Below are 22,572 nucleotides of genomic sequence, written 5' to 3' on the forward strand. Positions count from 1 at the left end.
TAGGTAATACCTCTGCTTCTCCCAAGATACAAACTGGGAAAGCATGCAGTAGCTTTTCTGCCATCACAGAATAGTGAGCCTCAAAATTTATTGCAATCATGTGTGAGAATAATTATCAGAGGTTCACCCCATATCACACTTCCTTGTCCACAAACAGTAAGGAATTTATGCAAGTTTAAACACTGAAGACACAGTCTTGTGCCTGTAACTGCTCATTGCCTTAAAAGCAACCTAAACATTTTCAAGTTCTGAAGGCAAGTTCAAGTAGGACAGGTTCAAATGCAGGAGCTAGGCAGTATGAATCTCTGGAATCCAGAAGGGCACCAAAACATTCACAGCTGGCATGGTAAAACTGGTAAGAATTTAAGTGCAATTTCTGGACTATAAAAAGACATAACAAACAGTGATAATTCATAAGATTCAGTTTTGGCAATAACAGTTTTCAGGTAATTCAGATTTATAAGATTTTACATGCACATAAAGCATTGCTGATACTTCTAAAAACGCTTGTGCAGTCAAGAATACAATTTATCTATGTGGTCAACTGCTGAACTGGAGCTAAAGCAGGTAAGTGCAAAAAAGTTACCTACCAAAAAAAGTACATGGAAAGTGTAGGTACAGACCATACATGACTTTGAACTAAGTAACAATCACGGGCTTTTTGCGTTCTTCACTCCCTGGACACGGCTTTACTTCAATTAACCCCAGTGACTGATGCTGTGGAGAAAGTACTAATTCCTACCCCCCACTACTAACTATGGGCAAAATTGCATTGTCTCCACTCTGACTCATGTACAGGTCCTGAAATACCTGAGGTATTTTCACACATCCTATTGAAAAAAAAAGACAAGTTGTAGTCAAGTGTGTCTGTCCTGAGCTTACACTGGAGGTGGTAGAAGGACCCTCTTTTTAGTTGGGAGGTTTCATCTGCCCCACTACTGAAAAGTGGGAAGGAGTTATAGGCATAAGTAAGCACAATAACTGGATTTAGCAGACATCACAAGATTAAACTGTCAGCCTTTGCTGAAAAGAGTTTTTTGGATGAAAGATGTGTATCCGCAGTAGCTGCACTGACTAACACAAGGAAAACTGCAATTATTTCTTCAGAAGGACAAGTTGGATGCCAGTTTTACATTTTAACTTGCAAATTTACTCTGAAACTTCTCAGTTATAGAAAGTAAAGAATGGTTTAACACAATTTAGAACTGTTTAAATAGTAAAAGATGAAGGAGACAAAAGTGCTCAGACAAATTTATTTTATTATTCTTACTCTTAAGAATATTCCTATTCTTAAAAAATAAAATTAGCCAAAGTTGGCACAGCTTCCACTACACAGCAAAAGAAATTTTTTTAAATAAATTTTGGAGCAGGGAAAATAACCCCAGGATACTACTACATGTCATTCTCTTAAAAACAAAGTAAATAGTTCTTTTTTCCCTGAATATGAATTGAACTCAAACCTAAAAATATATTAGACCAATAAAGTTACTTTACTGAATTAATGTGCAGCAAAAAAGCAATCAAAGAAAATATGTAAACAATTTATGTCTGTGAGTAAGGAGCTTTTTTCATGATAATTCATCATCTTTTTTTCTCCAATTCAACTTTCTAATATTTTTCCATCAACTTCTCTAAGGCCTAAATTCCACATGGAGAAACACATGAGAGTCTTGAGATCAAGAAGTGCAACACTTGCAGTTCCTTGTCAGTTGGCATCTTGTTCTGCAGCAGGAGAAACTGATGAAGGGATCCCCAGATGTATCACACGATTTAGCTTTTGCCATCGTCATCTTCTCCCCAATTAATTGCACTTGTTCCTTCAACTGAAATAATTGCATTCTTAGACAGAAGTTTGGATATCTGATTGTGTTTTGGTTGGACGGTGGAAATTCTGTCACCATGGTCATTCTTTAATCTAAAAATATAAGCAAATGGAAAAAACCCTATGGTGAAAAATGAAGTACTGAATGTAAAACAATTACAGCATTTTTCAACATGATGCAGTAGCTGTGGAAAAAAATAATTCCTTTTGTTCTGAAGTTCTCTGGAACAAGATCACAGGTACTAAAACAGCAATTCCCAAATAACAATCAGAGAGGTTATTTAGTCCCAATTCTACAAACATTGGTCATCACACATCCAAACAGAACCCCACTCACTTCAAATTAAATTTATGAAAAATGGGTGCAAAGACCTAATTCTGGATCCTATTTAAGACCAGAGAGATTGGTAAGAGCCCTAAAGCTCCAAAAGGCCCAGAGCCTCTAACAGACCTAGCACATCATTCCTACACAAACATGGAGAAACCAAAAATTTTCATGCTCAAATTCCATGTTTTGACATTAAATGACTCAGCTTTAAGTCTCAGCACCAGAACTAGGTTAATGTGACTAAATTGCACTCCTTCAGGCCTAAAATTAGAACTCAAATTCTAATCCAAAAATAACAGCAATATTTTTTTAAAGGGACAGATAGAGGGACATTCATAGTTTTGGCTTCTAGCAGAAGGCAAAATATTTATGTTTAGCCCCACAATTTTTGATTCCTCTAACAAAGAATCAGAAAATATTTATAGGCATCAGTGAGAATGAAATGTACAGTTTTCTTTAATGTTAACAGAAAAAAATCTGGGACCCTAACTAGACACAGCAAAAAAGGGCCAATACTTTTTATTTGCAGGCTATTTCCAGTGTATTTATACAGGCAGATTTCAAAAAGACTGATGTGTGTTAAAATAGTGAAGGGTTATTTTTTAACTCAAGAGAGGTGGGAAAAAAATTCTAAATAGAGTAATTTTTACTCCTAATAAACTGAACAGGACCATGGCAAGTTTTCCTCACATCTTACTGAAGCACTGCCTCTTTTTTAGAGGAAAAAATTCACTTTTCAGACTAGAGAGTGTGAAACAGATCTTAACCATAATATTGTTCCTTTGCAGTATAGAAAGTCTCTTAGAAAAACACCAAACCTCTGTAACAACTCCTGCAGCAATAGTGGAACCACTGTAGCGTAACATAAACCTCCCCAGCTCTTTGAAATCTTTGTACAACTCTAGAGCAACAGGTCTTTGAGTCTGTAGTTCTATTTGAGCATTCTGTCCTTTAGTCAAGAACCTGCAGGTAAATAAGCAGAAAATTCTATTAGTAATATATATACACAAATAAATGAAGAAAAGAACACTAAATGGGAAAAAATCAAGTTAAAAGGCCAAAAGTGTAAGTATCAAGCTTGATTTCAAGTATAATCCAAGCCATGAGACTGAACACTCATTTGCCTGAAGTGTATATATAAGGCATCTGAGTTTTCTTCAAAAACTTCTAGAGAAGGGCACTCACCACAACATTTAGCAAATTGTTTTGAAGCTAACTATCTCATTAACACCTGTTTTTTTCATGCCAAGTAGAAATCAAGTCTTGTTTCAAACGCCACAACTAAAGAGCCAATTCATTGCTCTGTAGAAGTCTGCAACAGTTTCAGACATGCAATTTCTGGAAAAGGATTATTTTGATAACATTGTAGTATCAAATAGCATTTCTAGCCAAATACAGCTTTAAATAACTAGAGGGATGTTACTGTAGTTGTATGGGAAGACTCTAAATTTTTTTTATGTTCACCCACTGCCTAGTCAAGTGTATTTTAGAACAGTAAACCAGCTCCATGAGATCCCATGCTCTAACAGGAAAAGAAGAAATACTATAACCAAAAAAAAGGAAAAAAATCCTTTAATTGCAGGGTTGTTGATCTAGGATTCACTCCCAATTCTGCAATTGACCTTAAGCAAGTCATTTGACTTCTCAGGTGCTCTGCATTTATCAAGTGGGCAGGAGGTTTTTTACTTTGTAAAACACACTGAAATCCAAACATGAAACCAACTAAAACAACAAAAGAATATTCTTATAAACATATTATCGATTCATGGTAGAAACTGCTTGATATTAAAAGTCAACCCATTTCTTGAGTAATCATTAACTGTTCAAACCACTTACTTAGGTTTTTTCTTTGTCACTTCACCAGTGCTTTTGTGCAGGACACTCAAGAGTCTTGTAATAGTAGCAGGTTCGCTTACTGTTTGATAGTGTAAAAGCACCTAGAAATATTTTTTTCAGTTATTAAACGTTCTACAATAATTAGCAATCCTAGGTGTTAATACTTGAAAACACCAGCTTGTTTTAAGACTTTTTTTTTTTTAAATGCTTATAAAACTTCTCTTGCAGGAGTGTCTGCCTCACATTCAGTTAACTGTTTCTAGTTCCGAAACTTTGTGATCTCTACAGATATGACATAAAGGCCATGTTTTATGTCATCATAAATACATTTTTCATTCTTAAGTGTTTTGCTTTTGCCACCTCAATGCAGCATGAACCGATATTTAATTTACTGTAAAAGGGATCTTACAACTAAGTGCATCATTATACTTCTGCAGGGTGGGAGCCTCTAAAGGACAGCCTAGCTGTGGCAAAACTCACATTCTCTGAAATGGCCAGTAACAATATGCATAAGCAGACACAGTAGCCCCTTACATTTGCTTCCAATTACAGAAGAATCTGTTTCCTCTAGAGAGACAGAACCACTTCTGGATTTTAAATGTATCTTGTATTCAGGGGATCAAACATGGAGAGGAAAAGCCCCGAGCAACCTGTAATGAACACAGGAGCTTTCACAGAGACTTACAGGAAATCCTTTAGTGATTGGAATCTCAATATTGAAGATGAGAACCCGAGCTCTGAATCGAGTGCAAACTTTAATGGGTTCCTTGGGATCACAAAATACACAGCCCACACTACAAGAGAGAAAAAAAAAACATACATATGTCTTGACATACAAATGTTAATCACTGCACTGGAAAAAGATAATTATTTAAAACAAGCAAAGGAAAGACACGACTTTAATATACTCAGGGCAGTGGGGGGGGGGGTTGCATGGATATATCCAGGAACACTGTATTAAAGCCTGTAACAAAATTAATTCCTAGAGAATGTCTACCTTATTTTGTGTGTATGCATGAAGAGGTCTGTCTAGTTCAGTGAACAATTACATCCATTTCTAATCAGTTTCTAAAAATGTCACTGTTTCCTGTGCGTAGGTACTTTTAAGAATCAGACTTTCATTCAGAGATTCAGTGTTTCAGATCAATAGCACAAAATAGTGTAGGGTGCCCAAAATTTCAGTGCTGCTGCTTGTAACTCAAATGTTTTCTGGATAAAGTAACATTGTGACCAGGACTCAAAACTTGAGCTTTCAGCAGCATTCATTTCCAAAAAATTCTGCAGAGTCACAAGAAAGCTGCTGCTCACTGTAAGTTGACAAGTAGACTAGACACAGCTTTTTCAGAGGGGCTAGCTTTAGCCATCTAAAATGAAAATAAAATTAATCCCACACAGGAAAACATGACTGAAGAGAACAAACATCATGACTGAACATAGATGTCATCAAATTTTATCAATATCAAGAAGACTTAAAAATTCATAACTTTTCTTGACAAATCTAACATATCTCCAAAAGATGAATGACATCAAGGTAGCAAATTGACTCAAGCCTTCATTCAACAAGTAGAGCAAGACTTCTTCCCCTCCCATTTACCACAAAAAATCACACTCCATTCGGAAATGGCAATACAGAAAAACCTGTACTTCTCCCTTAAAAGCAGAACATAAATTTGAAAAACTATCAATGCAAGGAAGTTTTCAAAGATTAGCTTGAAAGTTTGCTGTCTGAAGTCCAACTGGAATGTAAAAAAGCTGAAGAAATTACGGGTCTGATTTTCTGGACCAAACAACAACTGACACTTACCTAAAAGCTTGAGGCTAATGCTTAACATGAGACCTATGGACTGGAATAGACACAAAGAGATTTGTTGTGTCTTACTATCAGACCACCCTCTCCAAAAGTAGGGTCAGCAAAACACTTAGGGAAACAAATCTTACAAGCAGCTAACTGTGTTGAATAAAGAGTTTCCATCAATTCCATTTGTCCAGATTTACATATTGGTACAAAATGGGAGTTGTTTGGATGTGTTTTGTTAGAAAGATTTATTATTTGTTAAGTTCTTCAAAAATCTTTTGTTCTATTTAGCAACAAGGGTTTACTTAATTTAGCAATTAAAATGTCCAAGGACTAGTCTAAAGGAGGGTTCTCAGTGTCAGCACTAGGCAAAGTATGAAAACTAACAGTATTCTTCTGAGGTTGCCGTTGCACATGCAGCAGATGTTTCCAACGTTTGTGCATGCAAGCCAGGTGATATGCATCATTTTGGTTTTAAATATCCTGGTAGCCACATCATTCTTCAAGTAAACCGCCAATAGTCAAGTGTAATAGTTATATAGCTTTTCATTAAAAACAAACCGTTACTTAGACTGAAACCCAGTTCTGCTCACTTGATTTTGATGATATCCATGCCGGTCAAAGTGAGACTAACGTGATCTCCTGCTGCAGCCCAATCAACTGGTTCATCATGCAGTGTGATTCCTGGAAATGAGTAAGAACAGAACCTCAAAGTGAAGTACCTAGGTTCTGACCTACAAACAAACAGCTCTGTTTGGGCCCTTTGTGCTTCATCAACCATTACTCATCAGTTTTCAGTATGAATGGGTTGAGAGTAAAAGCTTTTTAACTGAGAAGACTGAGGAAGCTTTTTCCCCCCCCCTCGGTGAGGATTCACTATTCTCTCTCACCCCACCCTGCACCATAACATGGCCTTATTTAAGCCAGAGGAGAGGATCTGGCACTTGTTATCAGCACAGATGACGCAATCCTGAAAATGCCGTAGTACTAATATCTCCATATCTGCCCCACCTATCCTTTGAGGCACATGCACACCCTAGACCGCATCTTTCGTATACTTTAATGGTACTATGTCAACTTTCATTTACCTTACGTGGGTTTGCTGACTCTTTCATAAAAAAGCATAACTGAAGCCTTTCATTCACAACACCATGTCTATTAGAAAGCATCTTTAAAAGTAATTTTTATTCTGATTTTGGTGTATTTTAATTTCTTTAAAAGACAATCTGGCTGGTAGATGAGACTAATTCGCTCTGATTTAACATTCTGAGGTTTCTCGTAGACACCAAGAGAGAAAGGAAAAAACTGTTTTTTAGAAATACTGCATATATTTATAGGATCTAGTTCTATTTTGCTACAGATTGTATCTATTGATTTGCAAATCTGTTCCCAAAAACACTTGCCAAAAATATGCCAGAAAGCATCATTCAACTATAAGCATGTTAAGTACCACTTTTTAGGCACTGTTGATAATTATTTCACATATATGTCATTCTCACAGAATAAGTGAAATTCAGCCTCTTGAAATTAAAAACTTGATTCCTAATGTGCACACTACCTGTTTACATTTTACTAATGCAAACACTGTGTGATAAATTATTTCTTCTTTACATTAAAGGTAAATAATACGTGCTTAATGAACTAATATCCCCAATCTTCACTTGCATTTCAGTGATATGAGAGGCAGTACAAAAAAAACCCCATAATTGTACCACTAGTGATAGTCAGACAAAATATACCTTTTTCCATGCTACTTCCTCCACTCACAAAACAGAGGAGTGACTACAGTGGTGTGATACCCATATTCACCCGTATTATTGTAACATTCCTGTGCATGTGAACAATATGCATAGAACAGTATAAGTTGGCACACTGAAAAGCTTCTCAAACTAGCATTGAACAAGGTGGTTTAGGAAGAGAATGGGACAGTCAAACCAGCACATTGCTGAATTCAGGCTAAATACTTAGATACAGAAACCTTTTCATTTAGATTGAGGACTCAATCTTTTATTCATTGGTTAATGTAGGAAAATCATAATTTTATCTTTCTGTTTGCATATGAAACAAACAACTCTGCAGAACAAAGACAGCAAGCTTCATCAGGAAATAGATAAGCATTTAATGCCTAGCTACTCCTCTTTTCAGAAATTAAATGCATTGAAATTTAAATCCAATTTTCTTCTCTTTTCTAGTTGCTCAGGGCAATTATATCCTGAAAGTTTGATATTATGAAAGGATCAGTGACAAATCCTAGGAACACCAAACAGGAGAGACTACTTAATTCTCCAGCTTTTTCATATCCACTTCATAAGATTAATTTCTAAAGGTTGTTTAACATCTTCACACTTCCTAACAGCAGTAACACTTCACAGTAAAGCTGAATACTAATGATTCCTGTACTGCATATTTTTATAGACATTGCTGGAACTCAGATATTTTTACAGAGTCTTCATAAAGCAATGTCAAAAGTTACAAGGTTATTGCATTTGGATTATCTGGTATGGTAAAAAAAAGCATGCAAGATTTCACATACTCTTCATAGACATATTTATACAGACACAGTCACATCTAAAGAAATCCGTTTTATGCTTTCACAATTTATGTTTGACAGTTAGTATCAGTTTGACAGTCTGTTACCATTTCAGTAACTGCTTCTAGCCCAGCATTGACCTGAAAGTAAACATGCTTCTGAAGACTGTACCTTTTGCAGTGCAAGTTTCATTGGGAGGCATTGCCAGAAGTCGTTCTCCAACTTGAATATAGCCTGCTTCTATTTTACCAGTCACACAAAATCCTGACCCTTGGTCTGTAATAAGCACAGCAACAATTTCAAAAAACTTCATAATTTGGTCAATTTCCCACCACAAGTTAGTCTTTCAGCAGTGCAATGAAGATTTTTTTCCCCTCCCAGTAGTGTGTTCAGTACTTGCAAGTCAGCCAGCTGAGCATCATGATGAAAATTAAACATTAAATTCAAAACCTCTAGATCTTATATTTTTCAGAACTAAGGAAGAAATATCCTTCTTTAAACAAATGTAGGTACATGAAGAAATACTTTTTAGCTCTTTTCAGTATTAGATTAAGCCCTTTAATTTCTAGCAATATTATTTAATTCAGCACTTTCTCACTATAATTAGATAAAAAGCATACAACAGACCTCTCATAATTCTCATGCCCACGAGTGCAAATTCCTATGCCATTTACTTTTTAATTGAGTCAGAATCCTACATGCTCTGTCTGCATATTACTTTTACTCCTGGAAAAGTCAAAGATTGATCCAGTCCTATTTAATATGAGAAACTATTATTACTGGGGATGAGTTAAGTACTTCTGAATAAAAGATCTGCAAAGTTTTTCTTCTTGAATGTCCTAACACTGTTCATCATTTGAATGATATGTCAATTATTTTCCACAGATATCCTACGCATGCACATTTATGCACATATACCTTAAGAAATGCCACATCTTAGCATGTGTTTGCAGGTGTGTTTAAAAAGGAATCCTCTCAACTGATTCTACAATGACATTTTCAGTATCCATACAAACATCAAATACATCTTTTGCTGAACATCACAATTCAGTGATAAGCATGCATCTTAGTATTTTGTGTCTCACAAAGCTGGATTTAAAGTTGAATTCAAAGAGCAAGTTGACCTCAAATATTGAGGTCACTTATTACCAACTTGCTCTTTTGTGTTCATCACCAATATTGATGAATGCTTCCATCTACCTAACTAGAAAAATGTTACCAGTATGCCTGCATGCTAATTTTACTCTATTTGTTCCAGCAAATGAGATGAACACAGTCAATTAACAGATGACATCAGATTCCAAGCAAACAGAAAACTGGAGAAGCAGATACTTGCTAGAAAAGGAATACCCAAGTCACGGTACAAATACCACCTCAATATGGTACACAAAAGAACCTGAAGCTGCTTTTGCAAGCACTTGCAGGCAACGAGAAATATGAACCGGTTCCAGGCTCTCAACCACTCCCAAGCACAATCAAGAATGATTTATCTTTTGTTCACATCATCACCAGCTCTGGCATAGCAAAGCAATGCAGTCTTTGAAGCTTCACCCCCTCCCATGCTGATTGCTTCCTGCAAAGTATCAAGTTCCTTCAGATCCCCATGAAATATAAAGAGAGGGGTTTTCCAAACTACCTAAGAGTACACTCAGCACTCGCACTTTTTACACACTTCTGTGGACAGCTCCTCCTGAGCATGCACAGGTACTGGAATAAAGTTGAGAACAACTATTGCTTCATGTACTTGTATCTGCAGCTACTTCCTCTGGTGCCATCCAAGTTAGTTAAGTTTTGAGATCATAAGGTAAGAAAAAATAGCCTTAAAACCACCTAAAATGCTGCATTTAGTAATAAACCTCATATACGTAAATTTAGTCCCTTTCAAAGCCATTATTTTTTTGCATACTTAAGCAAGGCAGATCTAGTCAATATAGCCCATTTTGTGAAACTTACGCTCAATACAAAAACTATTATTGCAACAGAAAAGCTATGATAATAATTTGAAAGATCTCAGTCAATAATCCTAACACGCTTTCCCATAAGTCACAAAATTAAAAAAGAAAAAATACAGTGATGACACAGATGACAAAAACTAGTGGTAACACACTAGGGTAAATTCCCATGCAAGTTTTCAATATTTAACATTATGGCTTCAGTACCTTCAATCGGCTAACCAAGGGTATGTATAATACCCAGTGTTTTCGCAAAGGTACACATGAAAATTGCACAAATCTAGTATTTCCAATTACAATCAGAATTTTCATCTGATTTTTTTGTACTTCCCCAATAAACACCCTATATATAAACCAAAATTTCTTAATATATGAACTTCAGTAATGATATTTGATTACAAATATTTACAACATTTCAAATCATGCTGTCATTTAGTTTGCAACATTCCTCAAGGGACCTACAGAATGTTTTATATGGGATGTGTCTACAAATCTTACTTCTTGTAAATTACCTTTAAATGTAAATGACTAAATGAAAAAAAAAAAAAATCAAATTTATCATGAAAACCTTATGGGCTCAAGGCAGTCTGTTTTTTACAGAATATCAAAATAAGTACTGATGATAGTTACTTGCTGTCCCTGTCTCTATTAATGCTAGGGAACAGGTAACTGCCTTTCATTAAACCTTGGCTGCTTATAACAATCTCACCACTACTGCCATTTTCTTCTACCTCACCTACCCCAATTTTTATACCAGAATTAAGGAATGTACCATTGTTCGCAGCTATGACAATGAAAATAAAAGGTACAAGACAAACTTGTTTAAAATCTAGGACTGGAAGGTAAAAGAGCCCAAAGCCACACTCATAAAAAGTTTGAGAACACTGATTTAGGTCAGCAGAATCAATTTGGGAAAAAGAAGGTCCCACATTCCGTCACGCAGAACCATAAACTCATTGTTATACAGACAATTAACTGGTCATGCAGATTATCTTCTTCAATTTCTTTTACAGTGTTTCACCTTTGGCAGTGCCATTTAAAATTTGATAAGGAATAGAAAGCTTACTATTCAGGTCCAATACTACTGACACACATAAAGTTCCTAGTTTAAGCCTTATTTTGAGAGCATTTTGCAACACTTGTGTTAAACATTGGTGAAATTATTGTGAAAATATTATAGAAACAACCAACCTTTAAAAACATCAGCAACACATAACCTAAATGGTTTATCCACTGATCTCTGTGGTGGCTTGAAAGAATCTGCAAATAAATTGATAAGATTTTTAGAATTTCTGTATTCAACAACTATCTCAACAACTTTTCAGTTAGAGATAAATCAACTATGGTGCATTCCAATGGCTTTGTCCCACATTTTCCCCAAAATAAAAGCTTTGACATACACAGAACTAAGATATTTTAGTTTTTAAATGAGGAAAATTGCACTCACCAATTTGCTCTAACAAACACTTTCCTTTATACCACCGTGTGAGGTCACTTGACTGACCCCTCGTGACTAGATTTTCACCACCAAGGCCACTTGTTGGGATATAAGCCACATCTGATTCCTAATCAAGAAAACAAACCGATGTTAAGCATACATTAATAACAGGATCTTGTAGGAGAAGCAAGAGGTGCATTTTTTCAATATTACACATCTAAACTTTAAAAGAACAGTTGCCACATCCATATTTCCCCTGGGGAAGGCAGGTTGCTCAGTGGATTTCATTTCTGTTTCCCTCATGCCTGATCACAATGCTCCGAAGAGTTGGAGATATTTAAACATAATGATAGCAACACTAACAACTAGAAACTGAGTTCAGGTAACAAACTCCAATTTCCTATCTGACAGGCAAAACTTGGGTTTAAATTGCTGCATTCTCCATAGGTATTGCAGGAAGGCCACAATCCACACTGACAATCGCTCTGTTATAAAACTCTCTACTGTCATTCATATAATCCTGAACGTTAACACAGACAATTCTTGCTCTCTTCTGCTTCGTAGACAACAATCCCAAGAAAATACAAATGAGGTGAGTGCCCAAAAGATTCAACAAACAAAGATGATGACACAGAGTATTAAATAACTGACTAACCTTAACCAGGGCTCAATGTATGCTCTATCAGCAAGAAAAGGAATCTGCTATACTATGTGCAGACAGTAATAGCAGGTAAGTGACACAAAATAACCTGACTGAAGGAAAAACTCATCTCACCCAAATGCTTGAACAAAGCAATAAAGGCCTCACAAATTTACATTACCTTAAAGCCAGCTTGCTTAAGAAATTGGCCGAGCTTACTCGTAATCTCCTGAAATCTTTCCTGTTGCCAATTGACCTAAAATAAAGAACAGATTATGATACAATAATAAAATAGATTTTTAACCATGACTTGAACATACAGGTGCATGTCATCAATTCTGTAGTAGAAACAGGTGTGCATTTATAAATATGAGATTTCCAGGTGCATTCATACTTGAATATATAAGAGCATACACATTAACAATTACTGATAGCAAACAACGCATCACCTTAACTTTAGTTTGAACAGCAACCTTTTTTTTTAAAGTTTACACAAAATTCAGATTCAGCAAGATATATTCAACACAGTAGTAACCTAAAATATAAATAGTAGTATTTAACACACCTTACAGGTTTAAGTAAAACTATTGGGGTCTTGACTTGAATAACCACCAAGATGCTGTTGCAGATACCACTGGGTTAATTGCTTACTTGAGATTTCCACAAGTGCAAAAGGACCCCTGCTCATTTTAGCACCAAAACTATCATTCTGTGTATTTTGAAAATACACCCATAAATAAAAAGAATAGTACTGTGAGGTCTAAACACAAGAGACACAGCTGGAAAGCAAAGAAACAATACTTTAGTATTAGTTTCACAATATTGATCCTTAAACTTAGTATCCACAAATCTAGACAGAAGGCCTTCACTTAGATGAGGAAATTAAGCATGTACCTGGTCCATTTTATTGACTGCAACAGCTAGCTGTGTCACTCCAAGAGAGCGCACTAATAATCCATGTTCTCGAGTTTGTCCACCTGTCTCAAACCCTGCTTCAAACTCTCCTCTGCTAGCATCCACAACCAAAATTGCCACATCAGCCTAGATTAAAAGGAAAAAAACCAAAAACCAATCAAAAGTGGTTAAGAGCTGGAAATAATCTGGGTGAATACATATAGCAGCAACATTTCAGACAAAATATATTTTACAGAGGAGGAATCCTGACATGCTCCAAATGTAATTGAAACTACTCAGTTCTATTTGTATCACGTCCACTTTGATGAGATACTATGGCATTATGTCATCTCATATCATAAACCAGCACCTCCTGGTTAAACACAAGCCAACTCTTGGTTTTGGGAACCTGTCCCTTTCAATCCACCTACCACGGATGTGCTGCACAGATCTCAACTAAACAAAAGTAGCCTATGCTCAGAAGCTTTAGCAAGGGTATAAGCACAATACTCAGTTCGCCCTGCCTCAGTCTGGACACCTTTATAGTGAGAAGTTGCAAAAATTACAGATAAATCACCTCACTATGTAACTGGGACAACCAGTCATATAGTTATAGACTGTATGCTGGATGTGAATGCTTCACAGTACACTCAACACACTGGAGCATGCCAAAAACACAAGGTGGAAAAGACAAAGTAGTCTATCTTATCACCTAGACAAACTCTCTGCCACAGCATTAAAAGCAAATAGTCTGTAGCACTGCACAAAAGTCAGCATGTAAACTCTGGGAAAAAAACACAGATCTTGCTGTTAGCCTTAAATGCTGTTAATATTTCTTCTACTTTTCCTGCTTTGGTAATAACTGTCTGTTAGACCATCATCATGTACCAAATGATGGCAACAAACACGAATAATAAAGGTACTGCTGTCAAGAGGCAGGTATAAAACAATTCCACAGGACTGAAGAGATGGACATAATGGAAAGAGAGAAGAAAAAGTGGTACTTTCTCCCTTTCCTTACATGTTTATGCTTCAGGATGCCAGGAAAAGGAACAGAGCCGTGACTCCGAACTCCCCTCGCCTTGTCCTAGGCATGTAATCCCACAGTTCGTTCAGAGACCGCACAAGTATGAGAATGGGAAAAGGATGACTGATGAATTTCCCTACAGCTTTCAGCCTCAGAAGTGCATTGTAGTGAACTTCACCCTCAAAAAAAAAGACATCCTGCATTTTCTAAATTATAAATAATAAAATGGTACCTCAGGATTTACATAAATGTGTATCAAAGGCCAGATCCTGGCCCTGATAAGGCTGATTTGAATTCTGCATAACAGCAGCTGGGGATTCACCTTCTAACAGCATTCTCCACAATAAAAAGGCATTAAAGCCATTTCCAGCCATTGCTTCAGCACTGAGCCTACTCTAACAGGCAACGGAAAGTTGCAAAGTTTCAGTAATTCCTTAATAGGTTTCAGAATAGACCAGCCCCTCCCCATCCTGATAGCTGAGGGAACAGAGAGATAGAAGCTTTATTTGGTCAGATCCATCTTCTGCTGAACTGATACAACTGCTGGTAGATCTGCAAGTCTTCTCTTAATACTTCTGCCTGTATTACTTTTACCCCAAAAGACAAACCAGTTTAAATTACAATTGTAAAGAAATTAGCATGTCTCAGTTGACATTTTCCACTGCTCTGAAACTAAAGATCCACTTCTAATTTTAAAACTCATAAAATTGCTACAACATACAGATGACTGTATAACAACTACACCATAATTTGCAAACTTCTGACTATTCTGCAGCCTAACCACTGGGTCATAAGGTATGAATTCTTACCCAGGTTCTGCTTAAAGCAGAACTTGGGGCACACCAGGCTCCCTACATTGTAGTTCTTTATCTGTAAAATCATACTAACAGTACTCATCCAAGTATTCAAACAAGATCTTATGATAAAACTCATATTTCAGACTGTTATGACACATGCAGAGCAAAAATCTATACACAGTAGCTTAGTTTTGGAAAAAAAAGAATATTTTATTAAGGCTCTACTTTGGAGAACCAATTTTACTATTTAAAAAGGGTGCCTTTAAGTGGAAAAAAGTCTCACACATTTTATGTCACGTAACCATGTTATTTTTCCCCCACCTCTGATTTATTATTTCCACAAATTAAATAACTAACCTATATGAGAAGGGTAAGTGCCATATCAAATGCAATGGGTAGTGGCCAATACTTTTGACTTCACCTACTGTTCCTAAAGCAAGTGGCATGTAGTCTCTGCAAATGTCCTCCTGACAAGACAGACACATCCTGTATAAACTTGTTTTCTCATCCCATGTAGAACACGCTATTAAAAAGAAGAATGTGTTCTGTTTGGTCTCCCCAAATCTTTTTTCTTTAAGCTCAAAATTACTTGAAATCTTTACCTACAAGACCCCTTTCACAGAACTTCGTTGAGTAGACATATAACACATGTAAATAGCTTTCAAAGCTCAACTGTGATTTTATCAAACTGCAACTTAGTATTCAAATTACTCCCAAATGTTAACATACAAAAAAAAGGAACTACCTTTAGTGTTTAAAAAACACATTCTTTTTTAAGTTTAGAAAACTCATTAAAACCTCAAAGATATGTTAGCATCATCAATTATTCTATTTCATCTTAGATTTTAAAAGAAGAAAACCAATTTAAGAAAAAGTCACAAAAAATACTGATATTGGAAAAAGGATTTTAGACCATTTCTACCTGCGCAGCTCCTGTGATCATATTTGGAATGAAGTCTTTGTGGCCTGGAGCATCCATCAGTGTAATTACTTTAGTCTTTGTCTCGAATTTGGTCATACCCACATCCATTGTAACTCCCCTTAAACAAAGCATACATGCAACGCACCATTAAAACTGCTTTGAAAGCTTCACAGAGATATAAACCAAGCTATTAAAACACATGAAATTATACACTTTCATAGCTTTCATGGATTTAGCCTGCACGCAAAAACCTGCTTCTTGGAAGAGCAGACTTCTAGATCTGCCTTTCAGTAACTCCAGTCATGAGGAAAAGCATCCAGAATTCACAGTACTAACCCCATGCGCCCATAGACTGTGTACCAACAAGCACAGCAAGAACATGAAAATTGTACTGCATATTTAAATCATTACTAACTCTACCTTTAAAACTTGGCTCTTCAGAAAAAGGTATCAGAGTAAGAGAAATACAGCCAAGTTTTAAAAAAAATAGGTGATATGGAACTATAGGAATAGAGTTATTCGTTTGCAGAGATCCACATGCAGAACTACTAATTACCGAGAAGGGATCCCAACACACTTTGACTCAGCTCCACATCTCACTAACCACGATATGTTCTGCGTGGCACATAGGACAGGATTCATCTGATCAAATGCAACCACCTATCATACACATCTGTATCTGGGTTAGTCACCTGCATCTCCCTTTAAAGATGATCAAGACAGATAGGCACTTTCAAGGGACAAAAATTCTTACAATAGCAGACACTTTTAGTATGCTACTTCAAATGACCAAAACACTCCAACAACAAAATAAGCCCTCCAAAACCCCAACATTTACACATGACTCCAGAAAGCTTCTCTTTAAAAATACAAAACTTCAAGCAGAGAAAACAGAATCAATCAAAAATACCAATTCAGAAAACTTTTCCCTTAATAACTACAATTTTTCTTCTGAAGAGAAATCTGGTACCTAAATGCACAACTGTTAAGATACTAAATAAAAAAATCACAGACCAAGAGATACCACTTCTGAGGCTCATGACAATTATTCTCCCAACTTTACTTTTTATTAACGTTTTACTCTTTGCAGGCAAAAAACACTTGCCTCTATTTCTGGTTTCTCATATTAATTACATCCTATCAAAGGTAGCTTGTATTAATAAAATAACAGACTTAATATAGTGTTTAATTATTCCATTAGAGTTCTGTGAAAGGAATTGATCTTCAAAGTTTGTTTGGTTTACACCCACATACATCTACAGGGATTAAGAAGACTTTTCCCCTATTAGCTTTTCCTCTATTACAACTTCAGACTTTAATGTCATGACAACACTACCACTATAATATCATCAGGCTTTACTGACAGAAAACCACTTCTAAAATTTGTGTTTGGTCACTCTGGGATTGCCCCCTCTCCCTCATATCTGCACCCGCACCAACACGCACACACACCCCCCTCAGGTTTGTATGTGTGCTTTGCAAGTGAAAGAAAGGACTCTCATAGGCAAGTTTAACTGTATAAAGGGACACTGCAAAAGTGTATATGCCTTTGAAAACAACAGCTACACACTTGACAGGGACTGCCTTATTCCATGTTCTCCAGCATCAGTTTACATTGTGAAGATTATCTTTCCAATCAGAAGAGCTTATATGCTATTAAACCATGGGTGACAAGTGATTGCGAAAACATAAACACATATGAAAATGCCTTTTTTTATTACTTTGTGAATGCAGAATATCATATCTAGCTTGCCATATAGTGTCCTTAAAAGAACTTACACATAGATTTTTTTTTTAAAATTGCTTCACTGCTTCCCCATTACACACTTCTTCGATATGAAAAAATGTAATCTAAAATTTCTCATTTCAGATTAATAAAGGCAGTTTATAAAGAATGTAAATAAAATTGTTAATTTGTAGATTTTATTTTCAAGGTAATGTTAGTCACATGTCATGAACTGACATTTCAATGCTCAGTTTATTAGATTAATATTTTCTAACAAATGGTGTTCTTTCAGGGAAAAAAGGGTTTATATTTTAATTTCCATTAAAATATATTTCTACCTTTCTCTCTCTTCACCCGTTTCATCCAAGACCCACGCATAGGCAAACGAAGCTTTACCAGCCTTCTTAGATTCCTGTTCGTATTTGTGCATAGTTCTTTTGTTCACATTTCCCAAAAGGTAGAGCAAATGACCCATTAAAGTACTTTTACCTGCATCAACATGTCCTATGGAGGGAAATAAATATTATATCAATTTTATTTATTTATGCAATTTAGGTATAGCACAAGAAGAAATATACGAACAACACGTGCACTAATAATGCTTGTGCAACCCACAGAACTTTATAATTCTGTAAGACAGAGACACAGAGAGACAGTTTATTACAAGTCAGCTAGCATGGCAGCCATAGAGTATCTCCAAATTCCTACTAAAAGGAACATGATGCAACAATGAAATCAAACCAAATCACGTTCTGTATGGTCAAAAGGAACCTAAGTCAACCTCACTGACCTAGTCAAAGACATCTGAATGTACTCCCTCCAAAGAATAACCACCAAGATGTAACTGAAAACAGCATGAGATTTCCCTTCCCTAGAGAGAGAAGAGTTTTGCTTCTGTATCACATCCAGATTCAACCAACACATTTTTTAAACTTTATGTCTGCCAAAAATATAATTTAACAGATTTACCTATTACCACCAAATTAAGCAGTTGCTTTCCTCCTTGTCTTTTCTCCAACTCTGCCTTCACATCTATTTGTGGTTTTGCCTTGCTTGACTTTTTTGCTGGAGTAGGCACCGTATTCTGCTCTTCTGAAACCTGCACTACTTGGGATGAAAGAGTAGATTTTGAGACAGCCTCAAGTACCCCAGAAGCTACATTGGCATCTTCAGGTAACAGTCCTTTCTGAGGTGTGTTAGTATGGCCGTTTTCTTCAGCAATCGCACTAGGGAAAAAAAGAAAACACAAAGAACACAAATGATAAAGAAGACATAGAAATATAGGAGATAAATTGAGTTTTCTCTTCACTATCATGTAAACCCCAGACAAAGAGTATATGATAAGCCCATTAAAGTGGAAGTGATAAGCAGCTGGATACAAACTGCACAGATACCAGCTCTGAACATCTTGTCTGAAAAGCACTGCTTACAAAAGCAAGATAAGAAGTAATCTTGACATGAAACAGATAAACAAAAGCTTCCCATAGCCTCTTCCTTTAACAGGAAGGGAAAAGACAATTGTGTAGAAGAGAGAGCTGGTTGTCTCTGATCTAAGAGTCCAAGTCAAGTTTGAAGCACAGATACTAAAACAGCTTCCACGTACACTACAATTACTGCAGCTGAACATAGTGATGTTCTACTGTAAGAACAGCAATATAGCATAAAGAATTGATATTAAGCATATGTGAGCTGAAATTTAAGATGCAGTGATTATACAGAACCATAACAGGCAAGTTAAGACTTATCAATACTGAGAAAAATTGTTTTATGCATAAAGCATAAAAGAGATCTAGGACTAAGATTTGGATTTTCCAACTCCCTTTTTCTAACACCCTGTTCTCCCACAGATCCCCATACTAATCTTAACAGCAAATAATCCTAAATATATTATTTTCTTACACTCTTTTTCTCTCTGTTTTGTAAATTAGCATATTTTCCTAATTTACATAAGATTTCTGAGAATATACAGTATTATTCTTCACCTGTTGTGGCAAAGATGACCACTAAAAACAAACACTAAGAAACATCTTCCAGAGAGTAAAAGCTTTCTGCCTGACAGCTCCAGGATGAGGCATTATTGTAAGCAATATGACAGGAACAGAAGCAGTTATTACAGGTGTGCCAACATTATATCACAGCAAACTCTATTATACAAACCATTGATTATTAAAGTATAATGAAAATCCCTATAAAATACTGTTTTTAAAACTTTACCCAAGGGGAAAAGGCTTCTTCCCCTGGAAAACTGGAAATCCCTTCCAGTTCAGTACCATCAAGCTGCAGGCTGCTTTCTCCAAACGGGTTCATGTTCAGACTCAAGTATTTCCACATCCACAGCGAAATTTTCGCTCTCTGCTTTCTGTTTACACACCACAATTAACTTCCCAGTTTTAATCTTTTCAACCTCTGTAAGCCAAATTTTGTTTGGTACTTTAGAATTCCACATTGTGACATCTCTGCTTTTATTTGACATTGCTTCTCAGTTTCTGCCTGTGTAGGAGTATTTGCATTGTATTTGTCCCTTTCCATTACATTTATGTCATGGAACAATACAATCTAAGCATGTTAGTCTACTGAACAAAGCTGTTCCAGAGTTTGATCTAAAAATCTAAACATTGTTAATGTTCAGATCGAATGCAAACTTGGCTTCTCACTATAGCACTAAGTAACATGGGACATTTTATGGGTCTTCCTTTTTCCCCCAGTTTCAGAACCCACCTATGTTATCAGTACTACAGCAGACTGATTGATTTTGATACCTTTTTCATTTTTTTGGCTATAGTTCCAAAACCCAAGGTCAGGGTCTTGTCTCAAGGCTGGATACAGAGGCATGCTTCTCAAATTAGCTAAGCAAACAGACTGGTTTGCACCAGCCATGCTGGTTGCAGAGGTACTGATGGTACCTGTGCTTCTGCATAATGGATAGACAATTCATAAGGTTTATTCAAAAGAACTTACCCTATCAAAATATTCTAAACTACTTAGAGGAGAAGGACAAGTTTATATCAAACTACTGCCTTAGGTCATACAAGCATGACATTCTAGAATTTGCACTACAAAGCTGATTGTTCTGTATCACCAAGTATAGCTCCAGTTGGTAACACTGCATCTTGGCAAGCTGAATAACCTTCATAAAAGGTTATTCTTGATTCTCTAAACCAAAAAACTAGTTGGTCACCATTGCTTTAGATGTGGCTATGAAGAAAGCTAATTATACAGGAATTATTCCACAGAAAAAAAACTCACTACAATTATTTATGCTTTCTTTTACTGGAAAATTTAAGTGCATTTCTATAAGGCTGAACAGAAGGCTCTATTTTTTAAAGAGTCCTTATATAGTAGATTAAGTTCTAGCTGAAAATCTACTTTGGAATGGTAAAACAATTATTTTCTCCAATGACTCTTCATGGAAATTTTACTTTATAAAAATTGACTGAAACTAATCAAGTTGATAGAGGGTAATTGTGCAGAGAATTGTGGTAACAAAGTTTTCTATATACTTTAAGAAGGTATTTAAAATCATCTGAGTGATGTAAAGTACACCAAATCATTTTTGTTTGAATCATTTAAGAGAGCCTCATATATTTACAATTCATTTGCATTAGATGACTTTCATCAAGGTTAAGACTCTCTTCCATCTTCTTCCCTTTTTTCAGGCAAACTTCAGTTCAGTCTCAGCATAACATCTAGCATGTTCACACTGAAGTACTAGGACTAGTGCCAATATGCAAAGGTCACAGTGTAATGCAAATACAGTATTTTACATTGCTATCAAGTTTTCTTCCTTGAAAGTCCAATATTTGAAGTTCTGGAGAAAAGTATTTGCATAAGAAATCACATCAAAGCAGCCTTCACAGTTGGCCATAATTTTCCCTCCTTTTCAATGTCTGCATTTCTTCCCAAACCAAATTTTCGAAAGTGAAAAAAATTTAAAAGGCAGTTACTTAGATGCAGCTGTAAGTAATGTGACCCCAAAACATATCTCTCATATTTTTCTATAGCTTTCCAAAATATATTCAAAGATTGTCACATCAGCCTATTAAAAGACAAGAATGCATTTTCAGACACAGGTTATTTGTAAGATTCTAAATTTTATTTTGTTAAGCTAGGTAATGACTCTGTCTAATCCCACATGCTAAGATCTTCTTGCAGGATAAAGTCTATGTCACTAAGCATTCCCAAAAAGAGGATGAGTAGAATTGAGTGGTAGAATTCAAACTAATTACAGCACCTGAAAAAATCATCATTATTGCCAGATACAGACAGTACTCTCTCACTTCTAAGTAGCTTTTATTGCAACTACCACTGCTTAAGGCTGCCAAATAGCTTTTATTTTGGGTGGTGCAAAGAAAAAGTGCTAGATACAAACAAAATAATGAGCGCAACGTGACTCCAGCCATCATTAGGCCCTAGCATTTTTTCAAGGGTGCAGTATTTGAAGTCAGTATACTGCTCCATTTAGTTTTACAGATTTCAGATATTACCATGTTTTGGAAACCTGCAAACAACCTGTGCCATGATAAACCAAGACTTGCCATTTCAGAGAGTAAACATCAGAATGGACAGATACTTACAGAGCCCCTCTAACAAGATAATTCAGCTTTTTGATGACTGGTGTCAGGGAAAGGGAGAGTAAGTTTATTGCTAGGTAGCTAAATAGGCAGGTGGGCAGATGAAATGTACAATTCCAGTCTCATGGAAGTACATGAAGAGAAATGCAACAGTGGGACCCTGACAGTTAGTTATGCCTCATGGCAACCAGATGAGCAGTTTACTGAAAACTTGATAACAGCTCAGAAAAATGCTAAGGAGCATTACTCTGACAGTAAGTGGGAAAAAAATGAATTACACTGAAAATGCTTTTC

General features: G+C 36.1%; 1 protein-coding gene across 1 annotated transcript in view; it reads right to left on the reverse strand.

Moving 5' to 3' along the window:
• Positions 1–1,240: 1,240 nt before the first annotated feature.
• HBS1L (HBS1 like translational GTPase) overlaps positions 1,241–22,572 on the reverse strand; it is a 60,463-nt gene continuing 39,131 nt past the window's right edge. Inside the window, exons 6-18 of the mRNA XM_017829700.1 lie at positions 18,677–18,933; positions 18,046–18,211; positions 15,982–16,099; positions 13,236–13,382; positions 12,523–12,597; positions 11,711–11,828; positions 11,455–11,523; positions 8,483–8,587; positions 6,375–6,465; positions 4,672–4,780; positions 3,987–4,087; positions 2,969–3,113; positions 1,241–1,915 (exon numbers count right to left, since the gene is read on the reverse strand). Coding sequence (XP_017685189.1) covers positions 1,904–1,915; positions 2,969–3,113; positions 3,987–4,087; positions 4,672–4,780; positions 6,375–6,465; positions 8,483–8,587; positions 11,455–11,523; positions 11,711–11,828; positions 12,523–12,597; positions 13,236–13,382; positions 15,982–16,099; positions 18,046–18,211; positions 18,677–18,933 — 1,513 coding nt within the window. The 3' untranslated portion in view covers positions 1,241–1,903. The remainder of the gene's footprint in view (positions 1,916–2,968; positions 3,114–3,986; positions 4,088–4,671; positions 4,781–6,374; positions 6,466–8,482; positions 8,588–11,454; positions 11,524–11,710; positions 11,829–12,522; positions 12,598–13,235; positions 13,383–15,981; positions 16,100–18,045; positions 18,212–18,676; positions 18,934–22,572) is intronic.

Source organism: Lepidothrix coronata, unplaced genomic scaffold, assembly GCF_001604755.1.
Source record: "Lepidothrix coronata isolate B3197 unplaced genomic scaffold, Lepidothrix_coronata-1.0 Scaffold167, whole genome shotgun sequence".
NCBI lineage: Eukaryota > Metazoa > Chordata > Aves > Passeriformes > Pipridae > Lepidothrix > Lepidothrix coronata.